At 36.1% G+C, this 27721-nt stretch overlaps 1 protein-coding gene across 2 annotated transcripts in view; it reads right to left on the bottom strand.

Moving 5' to 3' along the window:
* Positions 1 to 27721, bottom strand: part of TBC1D23 (TBC1 domain family member 23) — a 63704-nt gene that overhangs the window by 9583 nt on the left and 26400 nt on the right. The window contains exons 3-15 of one of the 2 annotated variants that reach the window (XM_029213791.1): positions 26596 to 26701; positions 25350 to 25554; positions 20221 to 20344; positions 16610 to 16734; positions 16472 to 16518; positions 15550 to 15653; positions 14073 to 14195; positions 12826 to 12918; positions 10171 to 10341; positions 7277 to 7319; positions 5276 to 5385; positions 2315 to 2454; positions 742 to 786 (exon numbers count right to left, since the gene is read on the bottom strand). In XM_029213791.1, the coding sequence (XP_029069624.1) occupies positions 742 to 786; positions 2315 to 2454; positions 5276 to 5385; positions 7277 to 7319; positions 10171 to 10341; positions 12826 to 12918; positions 14073 to 14195; positions 15550 to 15653; positions 16472 to 16518; positions 16610 to 16734; positions 20221 to 20344; positions 25350 to 25554; positions 26596 to 26701 (1436 nt within the window). The remainder of the gene's footprint in view (positions 1 to 741; positions 787 to 2314; positions 2455 to 5275; positions 5386 to 7276; positions 7320 to 10170; positions 10342 to 12825; positions 12919 to 14072; positions 14196 to 15549; positions 15654 to 16471; positions 16519 to 16609; positions 16735 to 20220; positions 20345 to 25349; positions 25555 to 26595; positions 26702 to 27721) is intronic. The other variant, XM_029213792.1, reaches the window with a different exon arrangement.

The raw sequence follows: 27721 nt of genomic DNA, 5'->3' as shown, positions 1-27721 counted from the left end.
GTATAATGTTCTTTTGTTTATCCTAATTGAAGATCCAGTAGATTTCTAAACTTTAAACCTATGGAATCTAATGATAAGTACCCCGTTTTATTGGGGTCAGAGAAGAGATGGATTATATTTTAACATGTCCACCATGGCCTAATTTCTTTCAAGGAAAAGCAAAGGTAGAACCCTAGAACTATAGTTTGTTCACACCAATTTATATAATGTTAACTCACCAACTTAAATACATACATCTTATTAAGAAAAACCTAGCAATATTATAAAACTACATAGTGTACATAGTGTACATGAAATAACAAAAAATTTGAACCACAAACTGTGCCTTTTCTCAGATGCTGTAATTTTCCCTACTGTTAGAGCACAAGACAGAAGTAAATGATCTCCAAAGCTAATACCCTCCTAACTCTGAGACTACATATTTTCTTTGTTTCACCTTCCTCTGTCTCAGAATAAAAACTGCAGATTTTATGAAGTTGTTGGGTTTGAATGTACTTGATTTTCATATGAGGAATGGGAGATATAAAGAAGAAGGCAAGGAAAAAAATTAAAATGATCGAGCAAAAAAACCAAAAGGAAAACATATCAGCATCACACACTCCTAAAAGCAGAATGAGAAAAGTTTAGCACTTGAAACAGCTGCATGAAATTTTAGCCAAGACAACATGAGGCTTATAGACAGCATGAAGCATGCTAAAGGAAAAGGATGGTCCAGTAAAGCTGCTCTACTCATTGGCTTACCGCTCGGTACATGTTCTGTCTGGCCAAGGAAGATTGAAAGACATTCTATAGCAAATTGAGGCAGAGGACAGAACAATATGATTATTAAAAATGCAAAAGCTTTAAAACAAAAATATAATCAGTTTTTCTAACCCACGGTGTATATTAAAAAAGAATATTTTGATCATCCCAAGTACAAAGAAAAATGAAGAAAAGTCAGTTTCAAGTGATTCTTTAACGAAAATAGTCTTTTCAATTTAGAATTATCACTAGTTCATTTTAAAATAAATTTTAAGTGTTCATGCTACAAAATGTACCAATAATAGTACCCCAGGGCTTCCCTGGTGGCGCAGTGGTTGGGAGTCCGCCTGCCGATGCAGGGGACACGGGTTCGTGCCCTGGTCGGGGAAGATTCCACATGCCGTGGAGCAGCTGGGCCCGTGAGCCATGGCTGCTGAGCCTGCGCGTCCGGAGCCTGTGCTCCGCAGCGGGAGAGGCCACAACAGTGAGAGGCCCGCGTACCGAAAAAAAAAAAAAAAAAAAATAGTACCCTAATTGAGAATGCACTAACTAAAAGTAATTTTAAAATTAAGGCTTTTGAAAGCAGACATAATTTTAATGAGCAAAAAAAACCTTTCAGCCTTGATAACAACACTTTAACATTAGTCCATTGTAGACAAGGTACAATTTTTTTGGATTAGTGAAAATAATCTATATCTTCTTTGCTATTTACTAAATGGGAAAAAAAAATTTGTATGCATATGTCCTTTATTTAATAAAGTGAAAATTAGTAAATGCCTTATATTCAGTTCTTAAAATCAAATACTTCAACTCTCCTAGGGTGCTGCAAGTAAGACATGAGAGTGAAATTAAATACTGTAACACATTTCCAAGATCAGGCTTGCTTAGAAACAAATTTCACGCTGGGATTATTAGGTTAGCTTTGAACCCTAAGAACAAGAAAGATCAATGAGACCAACATGTGGAGGACAAAAAACATACTGTGCCCTCACAGTTCCAGTAAGAAACAATATAACAGACATTCTTAAACTTATCATTTGTTAGCTGGATACTTCATTTGTAATTGGGAAAATAGGGGTCACACATGCTGTGAACAAAATTCTATGAAGATCTGAATTCTTAAACTTTACAAAAATGGGTTTCTGCTTGATTTAGTATGACCAAATTTTCTAGGTTTTAAATTCCTGAAGCGGAGAAAGAGATTCCTGCTATGAGATTACTGCACTTAGCAGATGATTCCCAACCATTTGACATGTGGGAAGCAGCTGCTATATGAAGTGTCATATACATAATAGCATTGGAATAATTTTTTTCTAATGAATGGCGTGAAGGGGCAGAATTATTACTTGCCTCCTAGTCTGAGCAGTGGGAGAAGAGAGAGTAATCTTTACAGTAAAATTTTATAGCAATAAAGAATATCTCTGTGATGACAACGAAAACTGGAATCTAATAAAAAAAATGTAATTTACAATCCTTTTCTAGAGCACATTCTATTCAACTAACATTTACTTTTAAGATACTTTTCTATAGTTTTAATTACTCATCACAAATTCATACTGTATAAGCAACTCACCGGTCCACAGGAGTTGATGTATTCTCAATAAAACTGATAACTTTTTCCCTGACATTAACAGATTTTGTCTTCAAAGCAACAGTCATTTTATTTACTAGTGATTTCATTCCTCTATCATTTGAGCCGTTAGAAGATTCACCCTGAAAAAAAGAAAAACAAACAACAACTTACTGATGGATTAACTGCTCTCCAAATGATTAGCAAGATACACTACTGCTAAAGGTTATCTAGATGCTATGTCCTGAACTGGGTGCACCCCCCGACCATAAATTCATGTGTTACAAGTTCTAATCCCCAGGGTACCTCAGAAAGTGACTGAATGCGGAGATAGGGCCTTTAGAGAGTAAACTAAGGTTAAATGAGGTGGGCCCTAGCCAATATGACTGATACTCTTACAGGAAGAAGGGGATACATCAGGGATTCACATGCACAGAAAAAAGGCCATGTACCAACATCACAGGAAGGTGGTACTCTGAAAGCCAAGACAGAGGCCTTAGGAGAAATTAAACCTGCTAGCCCTTTGATCCCAGACCTGTAGCCTCTGGAACTATGAGGAAATACATTAAGCCACCTAGTTGGTTGTATTTTGTTATGGCAGCCCCAGCAGACTGATATACTGGGTGAAACCATTTTAGGAATGGAAGGTAGAAATGAAAAATGAGGATATGTATTACACACATAAATGTGTGGAGGCTGAAATTACCTTATTTATTCAATAAGAAATAAAGTTATTGACCTTTTCTTAACTCAGATTACTCTATAAAGATAAGCAAAATTATAATCAGAATATCATTCATATAGCTAAATTTTTAAACATTTATTCCTTGTAAATTTTTGCTGTTTAAAACATTATTACTTAGGCCTTTAATTTCTCAAGAAAAGTCACTCTTACGTACCTAGTGTAAGAGATGTGAGTATAATTCTTGCGTTGCTCCTTTATACCCTACAGGGGAAGCTGGTAGTAGATGTCAAAAGTTTTAAAATGTGCCTATCTTCTGCTTATTAATTCTTCTTCAGAATTTATGGGGAGGAAATAATCAGAAAATGCCCTAGGATTTAGGAACTATTTGGTGGAAAACTATACTGATACTAAAAAAAAAAAAAAAAAAAAAAGCATTTAAAAATACTAGAAAATGCTCGTATGTTCAATGAGAAAGCAGAAAATAAAACTGTATGTACACTCTCATCACTACTTTTAAAATAAAATACTAAAAAAAAAATGCATTATAAAAGATTTAAAGAAAATATTTCAAACTATGAATAGCTGTTATCCATGGTTGGGTTATAAATAATTTTGATTTCTTTATATTTTTCATATTTATATATGATGCTACAATGAACATGTATTATTCTTATTTTTAAGAGAAGTCATTAACGAAATAACACAAAAATCATGTTCCCATTGCAATATCCAAATTCAAAACCAAATTAAACTGACTGTGGAAATTCTTTGGTACTTCTGAATGTAACACATCTTTAAGACAGTTATCTTTAGCCTCAATCATTGTTTTTCAAATCTGAAGATAAAAAGTTCAATACAAAGACCATCCAAAGCTGTGGACAGGAATATAAATTAGAATAACGTTTTTTGGAGGGCAATTTGACAATAATGCAGAATTCTAAGGATTTTGACATGTAATCTTCTGATCATGTTATTTCACTTCTAGGATGAAATAATCATGTCATATGCAAATATATTACTACAAAACTTAATTGTAGTAGTGTATATAATAGTAAAAGACTAGAAACAATGTAAATATTCAACAATAAGGGGACTAACTGAACACATTATAATACATCTATACTATTTAGATATTTAAAATGAAAACAGCAAATACTTATTAAATAAATGGTGAGCTCCTAGATACCTAGATCAAGCTGAAAACCTAATTCTCAGAGAAGACTTATCCGCTGATAATTTGGCAATAATTTGCTTTGACTTACATGGCTGAAGATAAGCCTCAATTAATCATCTAATGAGTTACAATTTTATAATAACTACTATAAGATATATAAGTGACAGGTACTACACTTTACATTCACTTGCACATTTAATCCTCATGTCATTATTGTGAAGAAAGCTGTGTTATTATCATCATCCCTATTTGCACAGATGGAGAAACCAGAGTGGAAAAGATCTTGCTAGAGATCATGAAGAAAGTAAACTGTGAAGACAAAACCTGAATACCCAGGTGAGTCAGACTGGTAAGCCCAAGCTTGTAACCATCACCCTGTACTGGAGTTTTCCCTCTATTTCTTTAAAGAATGACCTTTAGGTAGATGAAGACCATTACTTGTTAAGAAAATGATTTAATGACACCTAGTTCAAATGACATGAAATACTGAAAACACACAAGACTTATTGCCCAAATATTTCCAAAGTAGAACAGAATGGATTTACCCACTATTGCAAAACCCTGCAGTAATGTACACCTCAATAACTAAAACTCAAATAAAATGGGATTGGCAACTGGTTCCTGTCTTCCTCTGCCTGGCCCATTCTCAAATACGGGTGGACTGAAGTTTTAATCATGTAGGTATGTGGTGGGGAGGAGAGCTACAGAGACAGTATGCTGGAGATGCAAACATGAGCCTCAGTATTCTCCAGACCCAAACTAATTGGGAGATTCCTAGAACTAGCTCACTTTAGAGTCCTAGCTAGTCACGGGACTCAGAATTATCTCCACTGACATTTAAGCTGGAGTAGAAAATTGTCACTAGGTGATACCAAGCTGCAGCTGGAGAGGGAGAAATCTGAATTCAGCAGGTAGACCACCAGAACTCCTGGCTAGTTTAGCTGTTTAGGCCTGCTCCCACCATTTCATTAACCTCACAATAATATGATTCCTCACTGCATGTGTTTGAATTATTTTTACTCCATTTCTGTTATGGTAGCTGTTTAGTTGTTAATCACCTGGGCATTTACCCCACTCTGGTGACATATTCTACATATACACTTACATCAAGAGAAGAACTGACACTGCTCCTTGAGCCTGAGGTACTAGCAATCCAATGGCCATATCCATTTTCTGGTCCATCCACATTAATGTCTGCTAGGTGCTGCTGCAGTGCTTAAAGATAAATAGGAAGAAGAAAAAAAAATCCTGACGTATCAAACCCTTTGGAAAGATTCAATACCAGAGAAGTACAATAAACATGTCATAGCTGAATGAAAAGGATCCAAAGGCATAATCACAGGTATTTCTTTCAGCACCTCTGTAAAGTACTAAAAGACCCCAGGCTACAGGAAGCCTTCCTTTTCCTCTTCCTTCTAAAGCCCTCTCTCTATACACATATAACTTTTCTTAATTGACCCTAAGGGTAACAGTAACTATATATATAGGCTTGATGTTTTCCTCTTTGGAAGGTAATCCTTCAAGTATTAATAGATAATCTTAGCAATGGTTTTATGACATAAAAGATTAATAGAAAACCTACGGTGGCTTTTGTTTACTATAAGGAGACATCAGTTAATCCTTCCCATAATAAAGAAGCAGTCTTAGGCATTAACGGCTATGGAAAGAGAGATTATTCTTGGAACAGAAATAATTCATAGTTTAGAAAAAAGTTCCTAAAACCTAGGATATCTGTGCTATAAAATAATACTTTTCAGACTCTCAAAAGTGTCTTGTATCATGACGTTTTGTATCATGTTGTCAGAACTTCCAATAACACTGGGCCTTAGGCCAATACTTGCTTAACACTAGTACTTATTTAAATAAGCCCTTTTGTTAAATCACTTTGGGTATGAGCTTCAAGGGTAGTTAGTTATCAGGCCATGATATACAGGAGAAATAATTCTTGCTGATATCAACAAAGACCAAGAAGAAATAGACCCTAACCTATCAAAATGTCTAAGTCATAACATAAAAAAAATCATATTAAGCCAGAACTTAATCCTTATAAGACTCTTATGATTCAAACTCAGGATTCTATTGCCTCCAACAAATATTAATTTGATTTTATCATTAATTTTCCTAGTAATTATAGTTCAATATTTTTATATCTCTTTTCCTAATGAAAGGCGCCTTATCTTTTAATTGAAATATATTTGACATATAACACTGTGTAAGTTTAAGGTATACAAAATGTTGATTTGATACATTTATATACTGTAATATGACTTCCACTGTAGCAACAGCTGCACCTCTATCATGTCACACAATTACTATTTCTTTTTTGTGGTGGGAATAATTAAGATCTAGTCTCTGCAAGTTTGGTGATTATAATACAATATTGTCTATATTCACTATACTGTGCCTTAGTACTGCAGGACTTATCTACTAGTTGTAAATCTGTACCCTTAAATAACATAATTTGTAAAAAAAAAAAAAAAGAAAAGAAAAGAAAAGAAAAAAAGATAGTCTTTTTTTAACCTTACTACCCTGACCTACTCCTTCATATATTCTCAAATATTTGCTGGTAGGGATTCTGTCATTTTACTATCCTGAATTACCAGATATTATCTGCAGACTTGAAAATATCAACTTATTTGTTTGTTTTATTCTATTCAGTCAACATTTTTTCAGCAGCTAATACTCTCATGTAGTTCAAAACTAAAGTGAAAACAGAACAAACAAAAAAGCAAATAGCACAAAGAGTATACAGTGAAAATTATTCCTCCTACTCTTGTTTCCCAGTCCTATCTATCCTTCCTTCTCCACAGAAACAAATCATGTGGGGCAGTTTTTCACCCATCTGTACAAAAACATTTTCTACAAATACAAGCTAATTAATACACATCCACTTCAACAGTCTTCCACTATATATTCACTCATTGCAATTGTCTATTGTGTTTGTCTTTATCTATATGTCCTGTTGTCTTTGCCTTTTCTGAAAATAGTGAATGACTGAAGAGAAAGTGTACCCATTAACTAATTTGGTCATTCTAAATCAGCTCCAGTGATAGTATAATTTCCTCTGAAAAGTAGGGACAAAGGGATTAATAAATTAAAACCTTACCCATAAATCCTCCACTGGCAATGCTCACATATTCTTTGTTTTTCTGAAATGGAAAATAAAATTTCAAATTATTCCCAAATGCAATTTAATTAAAACTTCTGGGGGCTTTCCTGGTGGCTCAGTGGTTAAGAATCCACCTGCCAATGCAGGGGACATGGGTTCCATGCCCTGGTCCATGCCACAGAGCAACGAAGTCCGTGGGCCACAACTACTGAGTCTGCGCTCTAGAGCGCGTGCTCTGCAACAAGAGAAGCCACCACAATGAGAAGCCCGCGAACCGCAACGAAGAGTAGCCCCCACCCACTGCAACTAGAGAAAACCTGCGTGCAGCAACCAAGACCCAACGCAGTCAAAAATAAATTAATTAAATAAATAAAATTTTAAAAAATTCTATAAAACTTCTGATAGTTCTCTATAAGCATTGACAAATGTAATATAAGGTTATATACTAAATTTCTGAATTTCTTCTTTGACATTTTGGACTTTGGCACAGAGAAGTACATACATTTATCTTGTGTACTATAAGGTCTGGTGCTTGAGTGGGAAGAAGCGGACAACTTCATGGCTACTAATGAGACTGTGATTTTACTTGTATTATAGTCCCAATAGTGCGATACAGAGTCAAACCAAAATCAGTTACACTGTATTTTCGGATGTTACTAGAATGGTTTTTAAAAGCTTGCCAAAATATTTTGGGTCTTTTATAAAAAGGAAATACAAAAGCAAATACTACAGCTAATTATGAAGAAATGACAGAATGTTAACATTTTACAAACTACTAAAAATTAATGAATCTAAGCAATGATAAACAAACAAAGACACAAAAAAGAAAGATATCTGGGCAGTATTTACCTCCTGAGGAAGTACACAATACCCAAGACTTCCTATCTCTCCCACCCCCAAAAGTAATCTAACAAGTCCCTAGGTCTAATTACCAGTTTACAGGAAATACCAGGGATAGAACCTGATAAACAACACCGTGCGAATGCAATCTGCAAAATCCAGATTGTGGGAAAATATAAGACAAAGTAACCAGTTTTTCCAAACAAATATATACAAGGAAAAAAATTAGGAAAGGGAACCTATAAATTAAAAGAGACTTAAAAGATACCAACCAGAGTGCAATGTCCTGTTTTAGATCCTGAGAAAACCAAGGGAACTTGAACACTCGTTACTTTTTTTTATAATAAAGTATAATAGTGATAATGTGGTTATGTCTTTACAAAGAATTTATAGAGTTCAATTCTCCCTACTTGTGGATTTGTTTGAAATTTTCCACAATAAAAACTGGGGGGGGGGAGGAATTTCTAAAACCACATTAAGAACTCGAATTATTAATAGAAGTCCACAATATTCCAAATTCTTGCCATCTGACACCCTTCACAATATACAGCCTATACCAGGCCATTTTTAGAATAGGTCAATTAAATTTATAAGTAAAATGAGTTTGAGAACCTATTTTTGTTATTCTGTATAAACTTCTAAAATCTTTCCCCCAGTAAAGTATAACTTTACCTTATAATCCCTCTCCCAAATACCTTGCTCCTTCTCTGATTTTGTCTTTCAAGGATTGTCCTTTAGACCAGCGGTCCCCAGTCTTTCTTGGGACCAGTTTTGTGGAAGACAATTTTTCCACAGATGGGGGGTGGGGTGGGGGATGATTTCAGAATGACTCAAGCACATTATATTCATTGTGCACTTTATTTCTATTATTATTACTTTGTACTATATAATGAAATAATGATACAACTCACCATAATGCAGAATTAGTGGGAGCCCTGAGCTTCTTTTCCTGCAACTAGATGGACCCATCTGGGGATGGTGGGACCACCTCAGCTCCACCTCAGATCACCAGGCATTAGATTCTCATAAGGAGCACGCAACCTAGATCCCTCGCATGCGCAGTTCACAGTAGGGTTTGTGCTCTTATGAGAATGTAATGCTGCTGCTCATCTGACAGGAGGTGGAGCTCAAGCGGTAATGGGAGCGATGGGGAGCGGCTGTAAATACAGATGAAGCTTCACTGGCTCGTCCACTGCTCACCTCCTACTCTGCGATGCAGTTCCTAACAGGCCACCGACTGGTACCCGTCCGTTGCCCAGGAGTTGGGGACCCCTGCTTTAGACTAATTTTCTCAAACCAGATTCCCAGTAAAGTGGATGTAAATTGAGTGGCTTCTGTAATAGCATTCCTATTGTCTTCCTGATTCCATAGTTCAGGGCCACACAAAATGAGGACTTTAATGTATAAACTACCAAAGAATACCTAATAAACAACCATTTTTATAAAGAAAGAGCCATCACTGAGTGAGGCTTTGTAGAAAAGGTAGAGGGGACAGGTTGCATAAAATCGCTGATACAAATTAGTTGTGCTGAAGACAACATTTAAACACAAAAAGGAAAGGTGGCTAAGTGTCATGAGTACATATACATGTACATTTATTCAATTTCAAAGTGAAGATATTAAAATGAATTATATAGCAACTGTAAAAAGTTGAGGCATGAACAGGCATAGAGAACAATGCAAAAGAATAATCCAGCAATAGACCCTGATTCATTGAGGAATTCAGTATATTAAAAAGGTAGTATTTCATATTGACAGCACAACTGGTTAGCTATTTGGGGAAAAAATTTTTTTTGATTCCTACCTCACTTCTTACACAAAAATAATTCCAGGTGGGCCAAGATTTAAACATAAAAGTATAACACATAAGCACGCAAGAAAAATCTGGGGGAGAAGACCTTTGTTGGCAAGACACAAAACCAATAAAGTGTTAAAAAAAAAAACAAAACAGATAAATTTGACAAGGTAGACAACAGCACAAAATTACCTAGGAGAATTTCTTAAAGGTGATAGCAGTAACCAAGGAAAACTGAAATAATCTGCCGGCATACCTGTAAAAAGTGTGCCAGGACCATGTTCATATACATGTCTTCTTCCTCTCTGCCACTGCCCATGAAACAGAGGTGCTCCCCACCAGCGATGGAGCCAGACTCAATGGACTGCTTCTGTGCTTCCAGCAGGGATTTTACTGACTGTGCAAACTCAGACGGATTCTGGAGCATCTAGACAATTAAAAAATTTTTTAATGTGGCAAGCCTGTGTTTCTTATACATTTGCAAAACAAAATATTTTCCCAGGGCGGGAAAAAAAAAACAATGTTTAAATTGCCACCATGAAAATAAAGCCTTTTTTTGTTTGTTTTGGTCACACCACGCAGTTTGTGGGATCTTAGTTCCCCCGCCAGGGATCAAACCCAGGCCCTCAGCAATGAAAGTGCAGAGTCTTAACCACTGGACTACCAGGGAATTCCCCAAACAAAGGCTCTTATAAATAAAATCCCTGGGATAAAAGAAATGTGTATAAATGTACCTATAATACATCAGAAAACAAAAGTTGAAAATTCACAGAAAGATTAAATTATGCAAAGAAAATACTTTACTAGACAAAAAAAATTGTTTTTGCTGTTTGTTTTCTAAGCTTCAGTGTCTTTAGGTATCATGACAAGAAAAGTTTAACACTGAGTGGAAGGGTCCCTGACAAAAACAATACATTGAAACAAGCTATATTTTTTAGTTTCCACTTACATGGCAAACCATGAATTTCTTAGAGGACAGTCAGAAATAGTAAAAGCCATTTATTCATCAGCACTACTCTAGATACTAGAGATACGAGGATGAAAAAATTGATTTCCTACCCTTAAGAAAACAAGTATGCCAATAAATACAAAAATTTGTTCAAAAAACTGTTCATAAAAAGCACAGTGGGGCTTCCACAGTGGTGGCGCAGTGGTTGAGAGTCCGTCTGCCGATGCAGGGGACACGAGTTTGTGGCCCGGTCTGGGAAGATCCCACATGCCGCGGAGCAGCTGGGCCCGTGAGCCATGGCTGTTGAGCCTGCGTGTCCGGAGCCTGTGCTCCGCAGCGCGAGAGGCCACAACAGTGAGAGGCCCGTGTACCGCCAAAAAAAAAAAAAAAGCACAGTGAAAATCCAATAGAAAAATGGACAAACCATAGAAAAGCAATTTGCATTGATAAAAAAAATACAAATTAACAGCACACTTGAAAAAAGATGCACAACATCACTAGTAATAACAAGAATGACCATCATTCTTGTAAAATAAAAAATTGGTAATGTCCAATAATGCTGATGGTATGAAACAATCATTCTCACTTAGAGTTGTAAAGTATCAATTGATTCAGCCTTTCTAAAGGGCAATACGGCAGATTCTAGTAATGTTGTATATGCCCACAACTCTCAACCCCAAAATTTTACTTGTAGGGGTCTATTTTACAGAAATATTTGCACAAGTCCACAAAATATATATATGGATGTTAACTATAGCATTGTTTTATTACAAGAAAACTGAAAACATTCTAGATGTACAACAATCAGGCAATAAATTATGGTATATCTGTACCATGGACCACTATACAGCCGTTAAAAACAATGTACTAAAATGAAAAGATCTCCAAAAAACTGTTAAGTGAAAATGCGAGTGAACTGTTAAGTGAAAAATCAAGTGGAAAAAAAAAAAGTGAATAAGAAATATGTAAATACATATTAAAGGTCTGGATGATTAAACAAACTGAGAGTAATTGTCAACTCTGGAGACATCCTTTGAGTTTTTTAAGAATAATCAAGTTATTAATGATGAATAAATTTTAAAAATAAGCATAAAAGAAGGACCATTTAGGTCTTCCTAGATGAATCAAGGAAGAGAAAGGCACGGAGTTCACTTTTAGGATGCAAACAAGTTAGGACTGCCTTCTTCACCTATAGCACCCCAAACTCTCCGGGTTGTTTCACCTCCATTTTCCATGAGTTTCCGCTTGATACCACCTAGACCTTTCAACATGCCCTTTCAGCTTCAGCATCAACTTTTTCAGACAAGTTGGGAAGAAGGGCAGATAGAATAGTCAGCAAAAGAAGTTATTCCTCTTTCTGTCTTCTCCATCCCTGAGGCTCTAATAACCCCAGAAGGGCTTAAATGATGTCAGTCCCAGTCCTACCAAATGCTCTAAGCATCTCTGACAATATTTAATTATCTACTTCATCTAGTCCTTCAATTCAAGTGACCCTAGGACAGCAATCTGAACAACTGAGCCCCTATACACCAGATACCACCCTTATTAAATATTACTTTATTATATGCATAAGTACTCATGATGGAAAAAAAGGCTTATAGACTAATTACCCAATCATAAAAAGAGCTAATATTCACAGAGTACTTACTAAGTGCAAGACACTATGCTGAGTGCTACATCAGGTAGCTCACAGTAAGAAGTTTAGAATTTACTGACATAACAATGGTAAGCAACAGTAAGCCATAGTTAACAGTGCTTTCATCTACCCTTTATGATGCCAAAAGGGTGTCCTAGGTGAAAAGGAAACCTGAGGCAACACTTTTATAAGGGCAGAGACTCCTTCCTTAAGCAGAAAGAAAAACATCCCCAATCTGGTACATGTGTATTTATTTATGGCCTAAAGAAAAGAAATCCATTTCTTCTCTTACTTTTTAAAAATTTTTAATCAGCATTTATACTAACCAGATCTGAATCTAAGTGGAAAGCAGTTGATAAATGCCCAGCATTATACTGTTCTGCAGGACGGCAATCCACCACAAAGAACCGGACTCCTTCCTAAAAGGGAAACATTTGACAAAATAAAACCTGCCATGAGGGTCACATTTTACACAATATAATATTAACAATTAATCAAAGAAGGGGAAACAGATAGATTAGAAATGGATCTCACATAGGAGGACCCATACAGACTCAAGAAAATAACCTCAAGATCTTAAATAGTTTTATTCATTTTAAATAGTTAAAATACTCTGTATATACTGTTTGTTCTTGACTAGAAAGTCTTAAAATATGTAGCAGAAGAATGTTAGTTTGAGCTATAAAACTAATTATACTGGAATTTAATAATTTAATATCTATCATGTTAAACACTTTTAAAAACACTATGTAGTTATAAACACAGATGTAGATACAATTCCTGTTTCTGAAAATAAACACAGATGTAGATACAATTCCTGTTTCTGAAAATAAGCCCACACACTTATCAACAATGCAATTCACATAAGGATTAAATAAATGTCTTTTGGGGGTGAGAGGAGGTTCTCCAGTGCCAGTCTGAACTGAAGAAGTTCACATGGGTCTCTTTAAACTAGATTACATGCTCTGATTTGTTTTTAAGTAATAGTTCTAATAAGAAAAATATGTGAAATGCTTGTTTTAAAAAGATCTACTGTAAAAGGCCTGTCTTTCCATGTCCGTTCCTCTTCTCTCCATCTTCGAAATACATCCAACCTTCCACACACGGTTAACTGTTGCACTGTTAGCAAAAAGATTTTCATGAAGACAGCAACAGACAGAAAACCATGGTATATCCTCAATTCTCCTTTGTAACATGCCTTTTGGCATTAAACCATGTAATTCAATTAGCTGTATAAGTATCCAGAATTTAACTGTTAAATCCACCCTTTTAAGTACTTTATATAACATTCAGTTGCTTTGCTAAAATATGAAAAAAGATTTGGCAATTTACAAAAATTTGGTGTCAAAATTAATTAGTTGTTGACAAGTAAAATAACACGCAAGCTGGCAGTTTAAAAATGAGCATATGGACAGAAGATTTAACACATTAATCATTCAAAAAAAGCAAAACAACTACATTGTTATAGTAAATTAATTTTGTGAGAATCAACAAACAGGGAGGAAATGTTGATTCCTTGCATTTAAAGGGGATAGTCTTCTGATAAACAGTGGGGTTTTTTTTTTTTACTTACCCCTTGAAGCTGATTTGCTTGAAGGATCTCTGACACGGAGATGGCCAGACAAAGTACCTGACTCAAATCTGCATCATCATCCTTAATTCCCAACAAAGTACTACCAAAGAGATGGTGATTATCCTGTGTGAAGAGGAGCTTTTGAAACATTATGCAGAAAAAATAAAATCAAACTTTCTTCCTAAAACTATTCTCAACAGACCAAGACAAAAGGTGAAATAATTACATAACATCTTTGAGTCATGTGATTTAACATATCCTTTCATATCTTACAGGCTAAAAGCTACAAAAAGTCTGCATACAAAGTCCCCATTAGATTTCACACAAAATGAAAGACTAAGAAAAAATAACACATTCTACACAGCTATTTTCTATATTATCACCTATATTTAAATAGTAAATTTTTAAATGGTTACTCACAACTTTTTATATTTTAATAAAATGAAAACAAAAACATGGCATAAATTGTGTAATATGCTGCTAAAACCTGCTCTAACTGGCAACTGCTAGTGCAGATTATTTACGTCTGAAGAATAAAAGCTATTCTCTTAAAAGACTGGAAAGAAAAGGATAAGACTTCTTTTTCATCCAGTATCATAACCACTACCCCACCATCTAACTTAGTCAACACTGTTGGGAAATGAGGTGATCTACATAAGGCAATTATTAAAATAGCTGAAACTAGTCCCTAGAAATAAATCTCTTTTGTAATTAATTAGTTTTGAGGGAAGTGTTCTTACAAGGTTTCCCTTATCTGCCTCCTGAACACACTATATTGAACATAATTTAATCTCATCTTAATGTTTCAGTGACATGATAACTTCCAACTAGCAATTATGATGCTAGAATGCCTTAAAAAAAAAAACAAAAAAAACAATAATGCTCTCATGAGCACCTGAGGTCACAAATTGTTCATAAATGGTACTCCTGTGCCTCCCTGTTACTTGCTTCTGCTTCTTAGAGTTTTACTTTCTAGGAGCTCACAGCACTTGGGCTTCTAATCTGGTGTCCTTTCTCTGGAAAGCACTTGTCTGATCTGAGAAAGGTTCTAGGTCTCTATGGAGCTAAGTGACCCTTTTCTGTTTAAAAGACAGCTCAGCAGCATTAAAGTTGTACAAAGCTAAACTCCAGATAAAGAAGGCATAATTATATATCCTCCATCAGATTTTTGTAATATTTGTATTTTTTAACATCAAGGAAACATTAATTTAAGAAATACCTTATAGTCAATAGTCTCATGATCAGAAATAATAATCAGAGTAGAGGTGAAATGGTTCCTAGAATATTTGTATAGTATCTTTTTTAATGTTTGTTCCTCCATTAGGGAGAGTATTTACAGTGAAAAAAATCACACAAAACTGTAACACATAAAAAGAAAAGGACAACCTAGAGTATTTTAACTGAAGTGGATACAACATAAACATAAAACAATGCACAAAATGTGAAATACTGAAGTAGGTGATTTCTTGTCTGATACCTTCCTAAATGAAGCTGGTGTTTTACTGCAATAATACTGAGCCAGAGAGAAAAGGTCTTCTATATCTTCTAGATTCAAACTGGATGGAGTATTTTCCAAGAACTCTGAAATATGATTACAAATATAATATTAAAAAGTTTTGTGAAAAATACAGTAATGAACATTATTTACATATCAAAGTTGGTTTATCTTCAACATTTGAACTATATAAATGGAATCTCAACAGTGATGCACTGAAAACTGCTTGAGAAGTGGATTTTCCCCAAAGGAACTGAAACTGTTAATACAGTTCTGCTCTTAGTGAATGATGGTATCTAGCAATCAAATCAAATTCATTAGCCTCGATTGGAATAGTGTGATTTATTCAATGAACACATAATAAATGTCAGGGTCCCTGGAAATAAAAAATGACCAAGAAATGGTTCCTGACTTAAGGAACTTTGTCTGGTTTGAGAAATGTGACGATAAATCATTATAACATAGTGAGATAAACACTGTAACACACACAGTACAAAGTGCCAGGCACTATAGAGAGCAAGTAACTAAATCTGTGTGGGAGCTAGAGCGGGGGAGAACCCAAAGGAAGAACCAAGACTTCAACAACGGATACACTTGTAAGAGCTGAGTATTCAAAGGCAAATTAAGGAAGAAGGAAGGGGAGAGTGAGAGGAGGGCAGTTTATCTGAACAAGGAAACCAAAGAAAGAGTATATGGAAAAGAACTGAAAGAGTGAAAAATACATAGAAGGAATGAACAAGGGTGGCAAATCAGGGGCAACAGTCTTTAAGGTCTGTACGTGGAGAGTGTGTAAGAGTTGAATGGAACCTCAGAGCTCTTCTAGAGTATTCTAAATTTATACGTGAGGAAACCGAGTTTCAGAAAACTGACTTGAAATGTTTTCTCCACATTAAATAATACTTACGGATAACTTCTTCTTTGCTGTTAGACTCCTGCGCTAAAATGACTTCTCTGTAAAAAGAGAATCAAATGAATTTGAGTTAAATATCAACAGAGCACCCTGAGAACAGAGAGGAAAAAATCTAGTCAACTTAATACTTACTTTGCATTAACAAGGATTATTAACATTAAGAAATAAATAAAAAATGGATCTGCTTGTTGTAGATATCCATCCCATATTGCCTGAGTGACTTCAATGGAACAGTAACAGGAAAAAAGACTTCCAAGCTGTAATCAGGAAATGAAATGAGAGATATAAACCACTGGCAACGACTTGTTCTTTTAAAAGTATTCAGGCAAATGCATAACATTATATCAAACTGTCTGTACCTGATATTTAACTTGTACCTTAACTTTACTGTATGTAATCCAAAGGCAGAACATGTGGATTCAAGGCACAATGAAGCCACTTACTAGCTGTATAACTTAGGGTACGTCACTTAACCTCTAGAGCTTCCATTTCTACTTCTGTTTTTAATAAAAAAAAAAAAAAAAAAAAGGAATACTACTACCCATCCTCTAACCTAGGGTATATACAGTAACTAGCACATATCTGCCACAGCATAATAACCCCACGAGCTCTGTAAGGGTAACTATTATAGTACTTAACTTGTAAGGTAATTGTGAGGATCAAGCATGGTAATTTGAGTTAAGAGCACCAAATGAAATTGTAAGGACAATTTAAAGGCAAATTGTTCCCCAATCTTACTTGTACATCATTTGAAACAGATGAGACAACATTCATGTCCCTCAAAACGTTTCAGGGGCTCTATGGTTTTCTACTTCAAATAAAAGAATTGTTAATGTGTAAGTTCCTCTAGAGCCCAACTGTGTTTTAAATTGCATAAATTCAGTGATATTTTTAGATTATTCCATTTTTATTAGATACAGAAACAATTCCATCTAGAAGTTAAATTTCAAACAGTCTTAATGGCTAAAGGGAGCTAATGAGAACACGTACTTTTAGTGAATATTTTGTGCCAGGTGCTAAATTACTGCCACATATCTTTTATTATATCTCTTATTCTAAATATTCTCACAACAGTCCTTCAAAATAGACATTTTCCTCCCCATATTATAGGTAAGAAAACAGACATCTATTAAATAACCTTCCTAACATCACAGAGCTAGTAAATGGTGATGTTTGGGCTAGAAAAAGCCTAACACTCCACAGCTGATGTAACTGCTATTACAGCTGACCACAAAGCTTTTAAAGTACATAATGCTTCTAATGTTTTCTGTAACTGTTTAAAAATTACTATTACAAATACAGAAGATGCAAATACAAACAGAATAGCAAGATATGGTCATCATTAAATTCAGTTAGCTAAACTAAAGCTACCATTGCATCATTCACAGTTATGAGTTCTCAAAGTTTAGGAATTCATTTTGTTTCATCTCATGATTTAAAAAAAAAAAAAAAAAAGACTCCATCCCATAGACATGATACTAGTAGCAAGAATGAACTACTTGGGGCATTGACAAAGTGAAACTGGTAGTTTCAGTACTCAGTTAAAATCTGCTAGCAGCACTGAGTACTACTTCAGAGTTCTGGTCACAGAAATGGCATTTCCCAGGCATAATGTGACAAGAGAGATCTCTATTAACATATCAGAATGCTTAAAAGAAAGTTTCTTACTTCAACACAAATAAGTAGATTTAATAGCAACATATGAATCTCAGAGAAACTACAATTTTATTATTTTTACTCAAAGTGAGAAGACTGCAGCCGAGAAGGAATGAAAGAATAGGCTGCTGCAGTATGAGATTTAGTATGCCAGAGCTGAAACCAGTTGCGATTCTCTAGTCACCATTTCCTCATTACTCATCTCAGCATCACCTTCTGAGATAGGTACTATTATTAGTTCCATTTTACAGATGAAGAAATCGAAGCTCAGAGGCTAAGTGTATTAAATCACATGGTTAATAAGTGGCAGAAATGGAATCCTTCCTGAAGAAAAGCTAGGTAAGACATGATCAAGGAATACATTAAAAATTTTGAATATACGTATATTCTTCTAGAACCCAATCACTGTTTTAGAAAGATCTTCAAGTTACCCTAGAAGAGCAGTTCTCAAAGTATGGTCTGAGGAGCCCTGGAAGTCCCCAAGAGTATTTACAGGGTATTTGTGATGTCAAAGCTATTTTCATAATAATACTTAGATTTTGCCTTTTTCATATTCATTCTCTCACAAATGAACAACAGAATTTTCCAAAGGCTACACGAAATATGGTATCATCACAGATTCAATAGAGAAGCAGATATGAGAACGTACCTGCCTGTGCTCTAACCAAATATTGAGATTTGCAAAAATATTTAAAAATGTCACTATTCTGATTTTCTTTTTGGAAAATAGTTAATTTTCATTTAAAAATAGGCTATTTATGTTAACATGTATTGGATTTATCACTACTTCTAAATGAATTAATAAATGGTTAAAATTTCTTAATTTCTAACCAACATAATCTACATAAATTGTGGCTCCTCAATAAATGTTGAGTGTAAGAGGTCCTGAGACCAAAAGGTTTGAGAACCACTGACCTAGAAATAACAGAACTTCCCATTTAAAAATACAAATACAGGGCTTGCCTGGTGGCACAGTGGTTAAGAATCCACCTGCCAATGCAGGGGACACGGGTTTGAGCCATGGTCCGGGAAGATCCCACATGCTGCAGAACTAAGCCCGTGCGCCACAACTACTGAGCCCACGCACCGCAACTACTGAAGCCCGCGCGCCTAGAGCCAGTGCTCTACAATAAGAGAAGCCAGCGCAATGAGAAGCCCGCACACCGCAACAAAGAGTAGCCCCTGCTCACCGCAACTAGAGAAAGCCCACGCGCAGCAATGAAGACCCAACGCAGCCAAAAATAAATAAAATTTAAAAAAATAAAAATACAAATATAGAATGACAGAGTACTGAGATGTACTTTTATTAAAATTTTTTTAATTAATTAATTTATTTTTTGGCTGTGTTGGGTCTTCATTGCTGCACGCGGACTTTTCCTAGTTGCAGCGAGCGGGGGCTACTCTTTGTTGCAGTGCGCAACCTTCTCATTGCGGTGGATTCTTTTGTCACAGAGCACAGGCTCTAGGGCACGTGGGCTTCAGTAGTTGTGGTGCGTGGGATCAGCAGTTGTGCCTCGCGGGCTGTAGAGCGCAGGCTCAGTAGTTGTGGCACACGGGCTTGGTTGCTCTGCGGCATGTGGGATCTTCCCAGCCCAGGGCTCAAACCCGTGTCCCCTGCATTGGCAGGGGGATTCTTAACCACTGCGCCACAAGGAAAGTCCCTGAGATGTACTTCATATTCTTTCATATTAATCATTTGATAATCTTGTTATTTTCCTTGTCATTGGATATCAATTCTTATACATACTATCAACAATTTAATCACAGTTTTAAAGTGAACTGATACAGATCATATATTTATATATATTACATATATATATTATACATAAGTAAATATATCACATATATTTACATATATTTGTAAAACAACAAAAGGCTAAACTTCATATTAAATAATTTAAACTAATGTAAGTGAAGAGCAAAAAAAATTCATTTTTGAAGTGCCAATAATTTTACTCCTTTAGTTTAAATAGTAATAGTCTATAATTTAGTGCTTTTCTTTCTCTTCCTTGGGGGAAAAAAAACACCTAACTATAGTTTTATAGAAAGCTATTTTTCATTAAGTGTTCCTACTTTCACTTTATTACCCAGTTGAGTGCATAGGAGTCTGGAGTAATTTTCTTTGTATCAAGAAAAGAACAAAGCTCTGGCTCATGGTACTGGATGAGTAATCGGAAAAGGTGAAATGGTCTCCCCTTCAGAGAACAATCCCTAAAAAACAAAAGAAGCAAAGTTTCTTGCATTAATAGGTCAGAAATGATCATGTCAGTAACCGATCCTCCTGCAATACCCACCTCCCCTCCCTACCCCAGAACATCTGAACACCACAGCACTGACAACAGCAAGCCTGCCTGATACAACTGGGCAGACCTCTCTTGCTAACACCTGATATACCTGACCTGAAAGAAAGTCTGTAGAAACATCAGGTCTACAGTCAACTCTAGGCAGAGTCTTTCCAGGTGAACCCAGGCAGCACTCAGGAGAAAGGACTACAAGGACCAATGAAAACAGTGGGACCACTTAGGTTATTTTGATAAGTTTTGGATCCCAAAAGGATATCTGGAGAGTCCTGAGGAAGTCCAGCTCCCTTCTTCCCTGCCAAATAAGAAGAAACTCCTAGAAAGGCTTCAGGTTAGCTCCACAGTTAATGTACTCAATTAGGAATCCTTCAGCAAAGGTACAAGTCTGAAATGGCCACAGATGAACATTCCAAAATAGTGGACCCAGAGCCTTAGAAGCTGTTGAAGTGGCCTGGGTATCAGGTGCTCAGAGTGAATCCTGGGAGGTGCCAAACACTGACCTTATTGAGTAACTGTACTACTTCTTACCTTGTTCCCCTATGTCTCATAAATCATTAAAAATTTAAAAAAATTTAAACAGCTCAAAGCACAGGCCATCATAATAAAAGTCAGTATTTATTGAGGAAATACCATGTGCCAGACACTATAATAGACACCTTACAAAGTTACCTCATTTTATCTTTACAGGCAACTATGAAAGATACTATTATCATCTTCACTTTACAGATGAGAAAAATGAGGCTTAGGTGTGGTCAAGCAGCCCACCCAAGGTCATGTAGCTAAGAAGTGATGGAACTAAGACTTGTACACAGAAACTGGGCATTAAACCATTATGCATACTACCCTTCCACATATGTAATTTAATATTTCAACAAGTGGTATTTTGGTAGATGTACAGTCTAAAAAAAGCAAACTATAAAAAAACTGAAGGACTTCCCTGGCAGTCCAGTGGTTGGAACTCCACACTTCCACTGCAGGGGGCGGGGGTCTGATCCCTGGTTGGGGAACTAGGATCCTGCATGCTACAGGGCATGGCCAAAGAAAAAAAAACACTGAAACAAGGTAAAAGGCTTCATGCAAAAAAGTTAATGAAATGAATGTCAGTTTTAACATAAAAGCATTGATAAGGAATGTTTCAAAATGCTATTCCAATGGGAATAATGAAAAATAAATTCTACAAAAAACTAAGCTCTAAGGTCAATGCCAGGATTTGGTATGACCCTCTATCTACCATTTTCTAATACTGCAGATAACAGGGAAGTTTTGTAGAAAAAGCCCTAAATTGGTAATTCAGATGCCCAAAGACAGAAGTGGATTCATATTGGCAAGATTACCTCCTCCTTAGTCTGAATACTTTCCCCACTCTACATATGCAAGGCAACAGACTGCTAAAACAAAACACATAAACACAGGTTGTAAGCAGAGTAGGGACATACACTGTAAGGACAATTGCCTAGTTTGCCTCAGAAAAAGTGGAACATCTCAGAGAGTCAGCCATTGCAACAGCATCTATTCATTTAATAGCTGTGTATTACAAAGTTACTCTCCACTGCAAAGCACTGTGCTTGATAGAATTCTACCTATGTTATATCTGAATCTGTAATAAGAAGATATATTATAGTGGAGTTGTTCTAGCAACATTTTGTGGGGCTGGGCCCTATGCAGGGGTATTAACACTGACCCTGGAGTACTGTGTTACATGTGGAACTCACGGAAACAGTAACTGGAGAACCTGACAAGACGGTATGTTACACAGCTCAATGTAAACCCCAATCCCTCTATTAGTAACTACCACCGCCAACATTCTGTAGAGAGAAAGCTGGAATATCATGTCCCTTGCTATTACTAGCTCTGTTACACTAAGAGGTGGTAAAATATAAGCAGTTGAGAGACTTAGTATAACAGAATGACTCCCAAATATGAATTCCAGTCTCAGCTTTACCATGACCTTAGCCCTGTATTCTGGCATCTCTGGGTCTGTTTTCCTAACATGAAGCACTATCGCTTCCAGGTAGCACAGAGGTTCTCCACTCTGGAGTACACTAGAGTCACCTGGGAATTAAAACAAAAAAACCCTACATGGCTCTACATAGTCTATTTATAGTTGAAACTTCAAGAACCAGTATGTTTTAAAAGTTCTTTGGCTGAACAGACATTTCTCCAAAGAAGATATACAAATTGTCACTTAGCACATGAAAAAAAGCAGAAAATCATTAGCTGTCAGGGAAATGCAAATCAAAACCATAATGAGATACCACTTCACACTCAGTCTGGCTATAATTTTTTAAAAAAATGTTGACAAGGATGCAAAGAAACTGGGATCTTCATTCACTGCTGGTGGGAATATAAAATGTTGCAGTTATTGTAGAAAAATCTGGCAATTCCTTAAAAGGTTAAACACGGATTTACCATATGATTCAACATTTCCACTCCTAGGTACATACCCAAAAGAAACGAAATACATGTCCACATAAAAACTTGTACACTAATGTTCACAAATGCACTATTCATAATAGCTAAAAAGTGAAAACAATCCAAATGTCCAGCAACTGTTGCATGAGTAGATAAAATGTGGTATTTTATTTATATTGTGCATACAATGAGATATTATTTGGCAATAAAAAGAAATAAGTACTGATATATGCCATAATATGGATGAATTCTTAAAACACTATACTAAGTGAAAGAAGGTAGTCATAAAAGACCACATATTATACGATTCCATTTATATAAATTCTCCAGAATAGGCAAATCCATAGAGAAAGGTAAGTGGTTGCCTAGGGCTAAGAGTATTAGGGGAAAATGGAGAGTTGACTGCTAATGAGTATTGGGGTTTCTTTTGGGGGTGACAGAAACATTCTAAAAATGATTGTGGCTATGGTTGCACAACTCTGTGAGCATACTAAAAACCACTGAATTGTACATACTAAAAGGATGAATTTTGTAATACGTGAATGATACTTTAAGCTATAAAAGAAAAAGAAAAAAAAGTTCTTCAGTTGATTCTAATAAGCAACGAGGGTGGAGAACCTTATTAGTTAAAGCACAGGTGTCCAATCAAACAGGTTCAAATCCTGACTCAGTCATACAGCAGAAGTGTAATCCTGAATAAGTCATTTAATGTCCTTCTTTGCCTCAGTTTCTGCAGCTGTAAATCAGAGCTACATACCTTACAGTGGTCACTGTTTAAATGAGAAAATACGCAAAGGACCTACACCTAATATAGTGTGTTACCGCACAGTAAAGCAGAAAAAAATGGTAGTCACTTAACTATCAAGCTCCAGAACAGCTGCACACTGCAATCAACCGAGAAGCTCTAAACCTAAACAAACATCAGTGCACCAATGTCCTCCTCAGAGATGTGATTTAATTAGTCAGCTATGTAAATGGGCATCAGAATTTTTAAGAACTCCCCCCAATGATTCCAATGTGCATCAAAGGTTCACTGTGCAGCCAAACCACTGGTCTAGATTATGTCAAAAGTTCCTTTTGGCTCTAAAATCCTGACTACCTGATCCACAGCACTGAGAACTACAAGAATTCTTTCTTTCCTCATAAGTGCCACACCTGCTACTACCCACCCCCTTTCCCCTGCCCCCCACAACGACCTACACATCTGTCTAGACTCAACTTAAGTGTCACGTTCCCAGAGGCGACCTCCCTGACCTCCAGGGCAAGTTAGGTCACTCCCATTATACATTCCCATAGCACTCTATAGTTCACCTTCCTGACACTCAGTGCACTTCTAATTACTTGTTCAATGCCTGTATTTCTAGGACTACATTCCAAGCTGTAACCCCAGCACCTCATTTAAAGTAGCAGCACTCCAGGGCTTCCCTGGTGGCGCAGTGGTTGAGAGTCCGCCTGCCGATGCAGGGGACACGGGTTTGTGCCCCAGTCCGGGAAGATCCCACATGCCGCAGAGTGGCTGGGCCCGTGAGCCATGACCGCTGAGCCTGCGTGTCCAGAGCCTGTGCTCCGCAACAGGAGAGGCCACAACAGTGAGAGGCCGCGTACCGCAAAAAAAAAAAAAAAGTAGCAGCACTCCAAAAATTTTACTTTTTACTTAGACACTATGTTACTGTTTTATAAGTAAAGAAATCAAAAAACTATGAAGAGTTATACTGCATATATAAACCCTAGAAGCATAAATTACTTTTTTTAAAATTGGAGTATAATTGCTTTACAATGTTGTGTTAGCTTCTGCTGTATGACGAAGTGAAACAGCTATATGTATACATATACCCCCTCCCTCTTGGACCCCCCTCCCACCTCACCCCCATCCCACCCACCTAGGTCATCACAGAGCACCAAGCTGAGATCCCTGTGCTATACAGCAGGTTCCCATTAGCTATCTATTTTACACATTAATGTATACACGTCAATCTAAAAGCACTGAGCTGAGCTCCCTGTGCTATATAGCAGGTTCCCACTAGCTACCTATTTTACACATGTTAGTGTATATATGTCAATCTAAATCTCCCAATTCATCCCACTCCCCCTTACCCCCCGGTTCTGTACATCTGCATCTCTATTCCTGCCCTACAAATAGGTTCATCTGTACCATTTTTCTAGATTCCACATATATGCATTAATATACGATATTTGTTTTTCTCTTTCTGACTTACTTCACTCTGTATGACAGACTCTAGGTCCATCCACGTCTCTACAAATGACCCAATTTCTTTCCTTTTTATGGCTGAGTAATATTCCATTGCATAAATTCTTAACTAAAGAATCCTTTAAAAAATGTTTATAACCACAAAAATAAAGTCAAGTAACAATTATGATTCAAACAACCTTAAAAATTATTTGAACCATTTACTTTACCATCAAAATAAATCTAACAACTTTAGTTCAAAACAAACTAGACCTTTATTCATTTTTAAAAGTGTAATAACTAAATAATATTTTACCTGGGAATGTACTTATTCATGATAGCATAAAAGCAGTTGTATAAATCGCTGCGTGGCAGTTGAAGATGCACCAACGGTTTGAGTAGATGTATCCAGCTAAGGGACGTGCTATATTTAATGTTACGTGATTTACAATAAAAGGTAATTACAGATTCAATATCCAAAAGTAATTCTGCTGCCTTCTCTTCGGGCACTGAAAGCTGGTCTAGAAAATAAGTGTCAAAATAAAGTTACCAAGGGCCTGTTAGATGCTCAGTTATTGGACAAAATACTGGGTTACAAACATACAATACTACCTTACTCTATTTAGAGTATGTCAAGGGCAAAATAGAACTACATAAAAGCATATTTTTCCTTATACTTATTCATATTCACTAGCTATTCAGTATTTACTAAGTTAATAATACTTGACCTATATCTATGTTATACAGATATATATGTATCTATATAACATATAGATATATACAAGAATGGACAATCTGAAGCAGGAAAGGTAGGCATAACCCGCATTCCTGGAAAGCAAAAAAGTGTTTTCCAAATAATGGATTATCATCTGCCCCATAATGGGCAGCTGCCACTATAGCTTTGTCAAGGGGAGGGAAAGTGATTCATTCTCCACCACCAAATTCCCTTTCCTTTGCCCACATCAGCAATAATGCTTCTGTTGAGGTTAGCACATAAAAGTTTATTTAGCCAATAATTTAACTAAAATGTGACAGAGAAAGAAACAAAAAGACCAATGGACTATAGATGAATTAAAAAAGAAAAATACAAACCAAATTAATTTAATCTTCAAAAGACCTTGTGGGGTGATTGGAAACCTATTCACCCATGATTTACAATACTTTTTCTATAACAGATCATGACTTACGACTTACAGATAAACTTTTGGAACACAGCCCCCTTAAATCTGAGGACTGTATACAATCATACAGATCTTCAATTATCCAAAAAACAATTTAAAACTGCCACAAAACTGTAAAGGTACTTGAAGAATTAAACATAAGTATGTTAATGTTTAATCAAACATAATGCAAAAGAAACACTAAAAATCAGACTCTCTTAAAATATTAGACGTTATTTCGTAAGAATTTCAAAAAAGAAGTTCTAAAGCTATTTATTAGCCCTTAACAAATTCAACATATCCCAAATTATAACAAGTTAATTCTACTAAAGAGCAACTCCTCCATCCAAAAATTATTATTTGAAAATTTTTTCACTGTTTGAAAACAATTATTAAACTTACCAATAAACTCCAGACAATCTTTGTGAATAGTGTTCTGTTCTGGCAGGTCTAAAATACCATCCCAGGATGCCAAACTATCTCCTTTTCCTGCAACATTTAGAGCAATCTGGAAGAAAGATAAAAAAAAGCAAACAGCTTCATATGTTATTTCTCATTCTTGGAAAATATGCTATAATAATGGAGGCCTGAATTTAGGAATAATGCACACTTCAAAGATTACAAAGTAATGTATCTATATCAAATTTTACTACTTCATGTTAATCCAGTGAATAAAATGAATTACACAAAATATTTACATAATTATATATGTAAATTTATTTCAAGCAAACATCATTAATGCTACAGACTGAATGTTTGTGTCCCCTCACCCAAATTCATTTATGTTGAAACCTAATCCCCGATGTTTTGGTAATTACAGGCAGGGCCTTTGAGAGGTGATTAGGACATGAGGGTGGAGCACTCATGAATGGGATTAGCCCCCTTATAAAAGAAACCCCAGTTAGCTCCCTTGTCCCTTCAGCCATGTGAGGACACATTAAGGAATTACTATTCTTTTCAATTTAATAGTGTTATGGTTATTTTAAAAGTCTTTATCTTTTAGACTTTCATACTAAAATATTTTAGTGTGCTACCAAGGATCTGCTTTAAAATAATCCAGTGGGCGGGGTGAGGAGGAAAGGATAGAATACTAATCAAACAAGACTGGCCAAACGTTGGTAACAGTTAAAGCTAAGTGATGGGTAAATGGGGGTTCACTAACAAGTCTCTCTACTTTTGTATGTGTTTTAAATTTCTATAACAAAACGTTCAGAATGCTATATACAGTTGTAATTCCATTTCTGTTACATATATATGTGCAGAGTGGAAAAAATAAGATGTGTCACCAAGGCATTATTATGTGTTTTACCTATAAGTGGTAGATAACAGATGGTTGTGGGGTTTTTTTGCGGTACGCGGGCCTCTCACCATTGTGGCCTCTCCCGTTGCGGAGCACAGGCTCCGGATGCGCAGGCTCAACGGCCATGGCTCACGGGCCCAGCCGCTCCGAGCATGTGGGATCTTCCCGGACCAGGGCACGAACCCGTGGTCCCCTGCACCGGCAGGCGGACTCTCAACCACTGCGCCA

Source organism: Monodon monoceros, unplaced genomic scaffold (genome assembly GCF_005190385.1).
Source record: "Monodon monoceros isolate NGI ecotype Baffin Bay Population unplaced genomic scaffold, NGI_Narwhal_1 Super_Scaffold_11, whole genome shotgun sequence".
In the NCBI taxonomy this organism is placed as follows: domain Eukaryota; kingdom Metazoa; phylum Chordata; class Mammalia; order Artiodactyla; family Monodontidae; genus Monodon; species Monodon monoceros.
The sequence above is the reverse complement of the archived record's forward strand: the minus strand, read 5'-3'. Positions and strand labels throughout refer to the sequence as shown.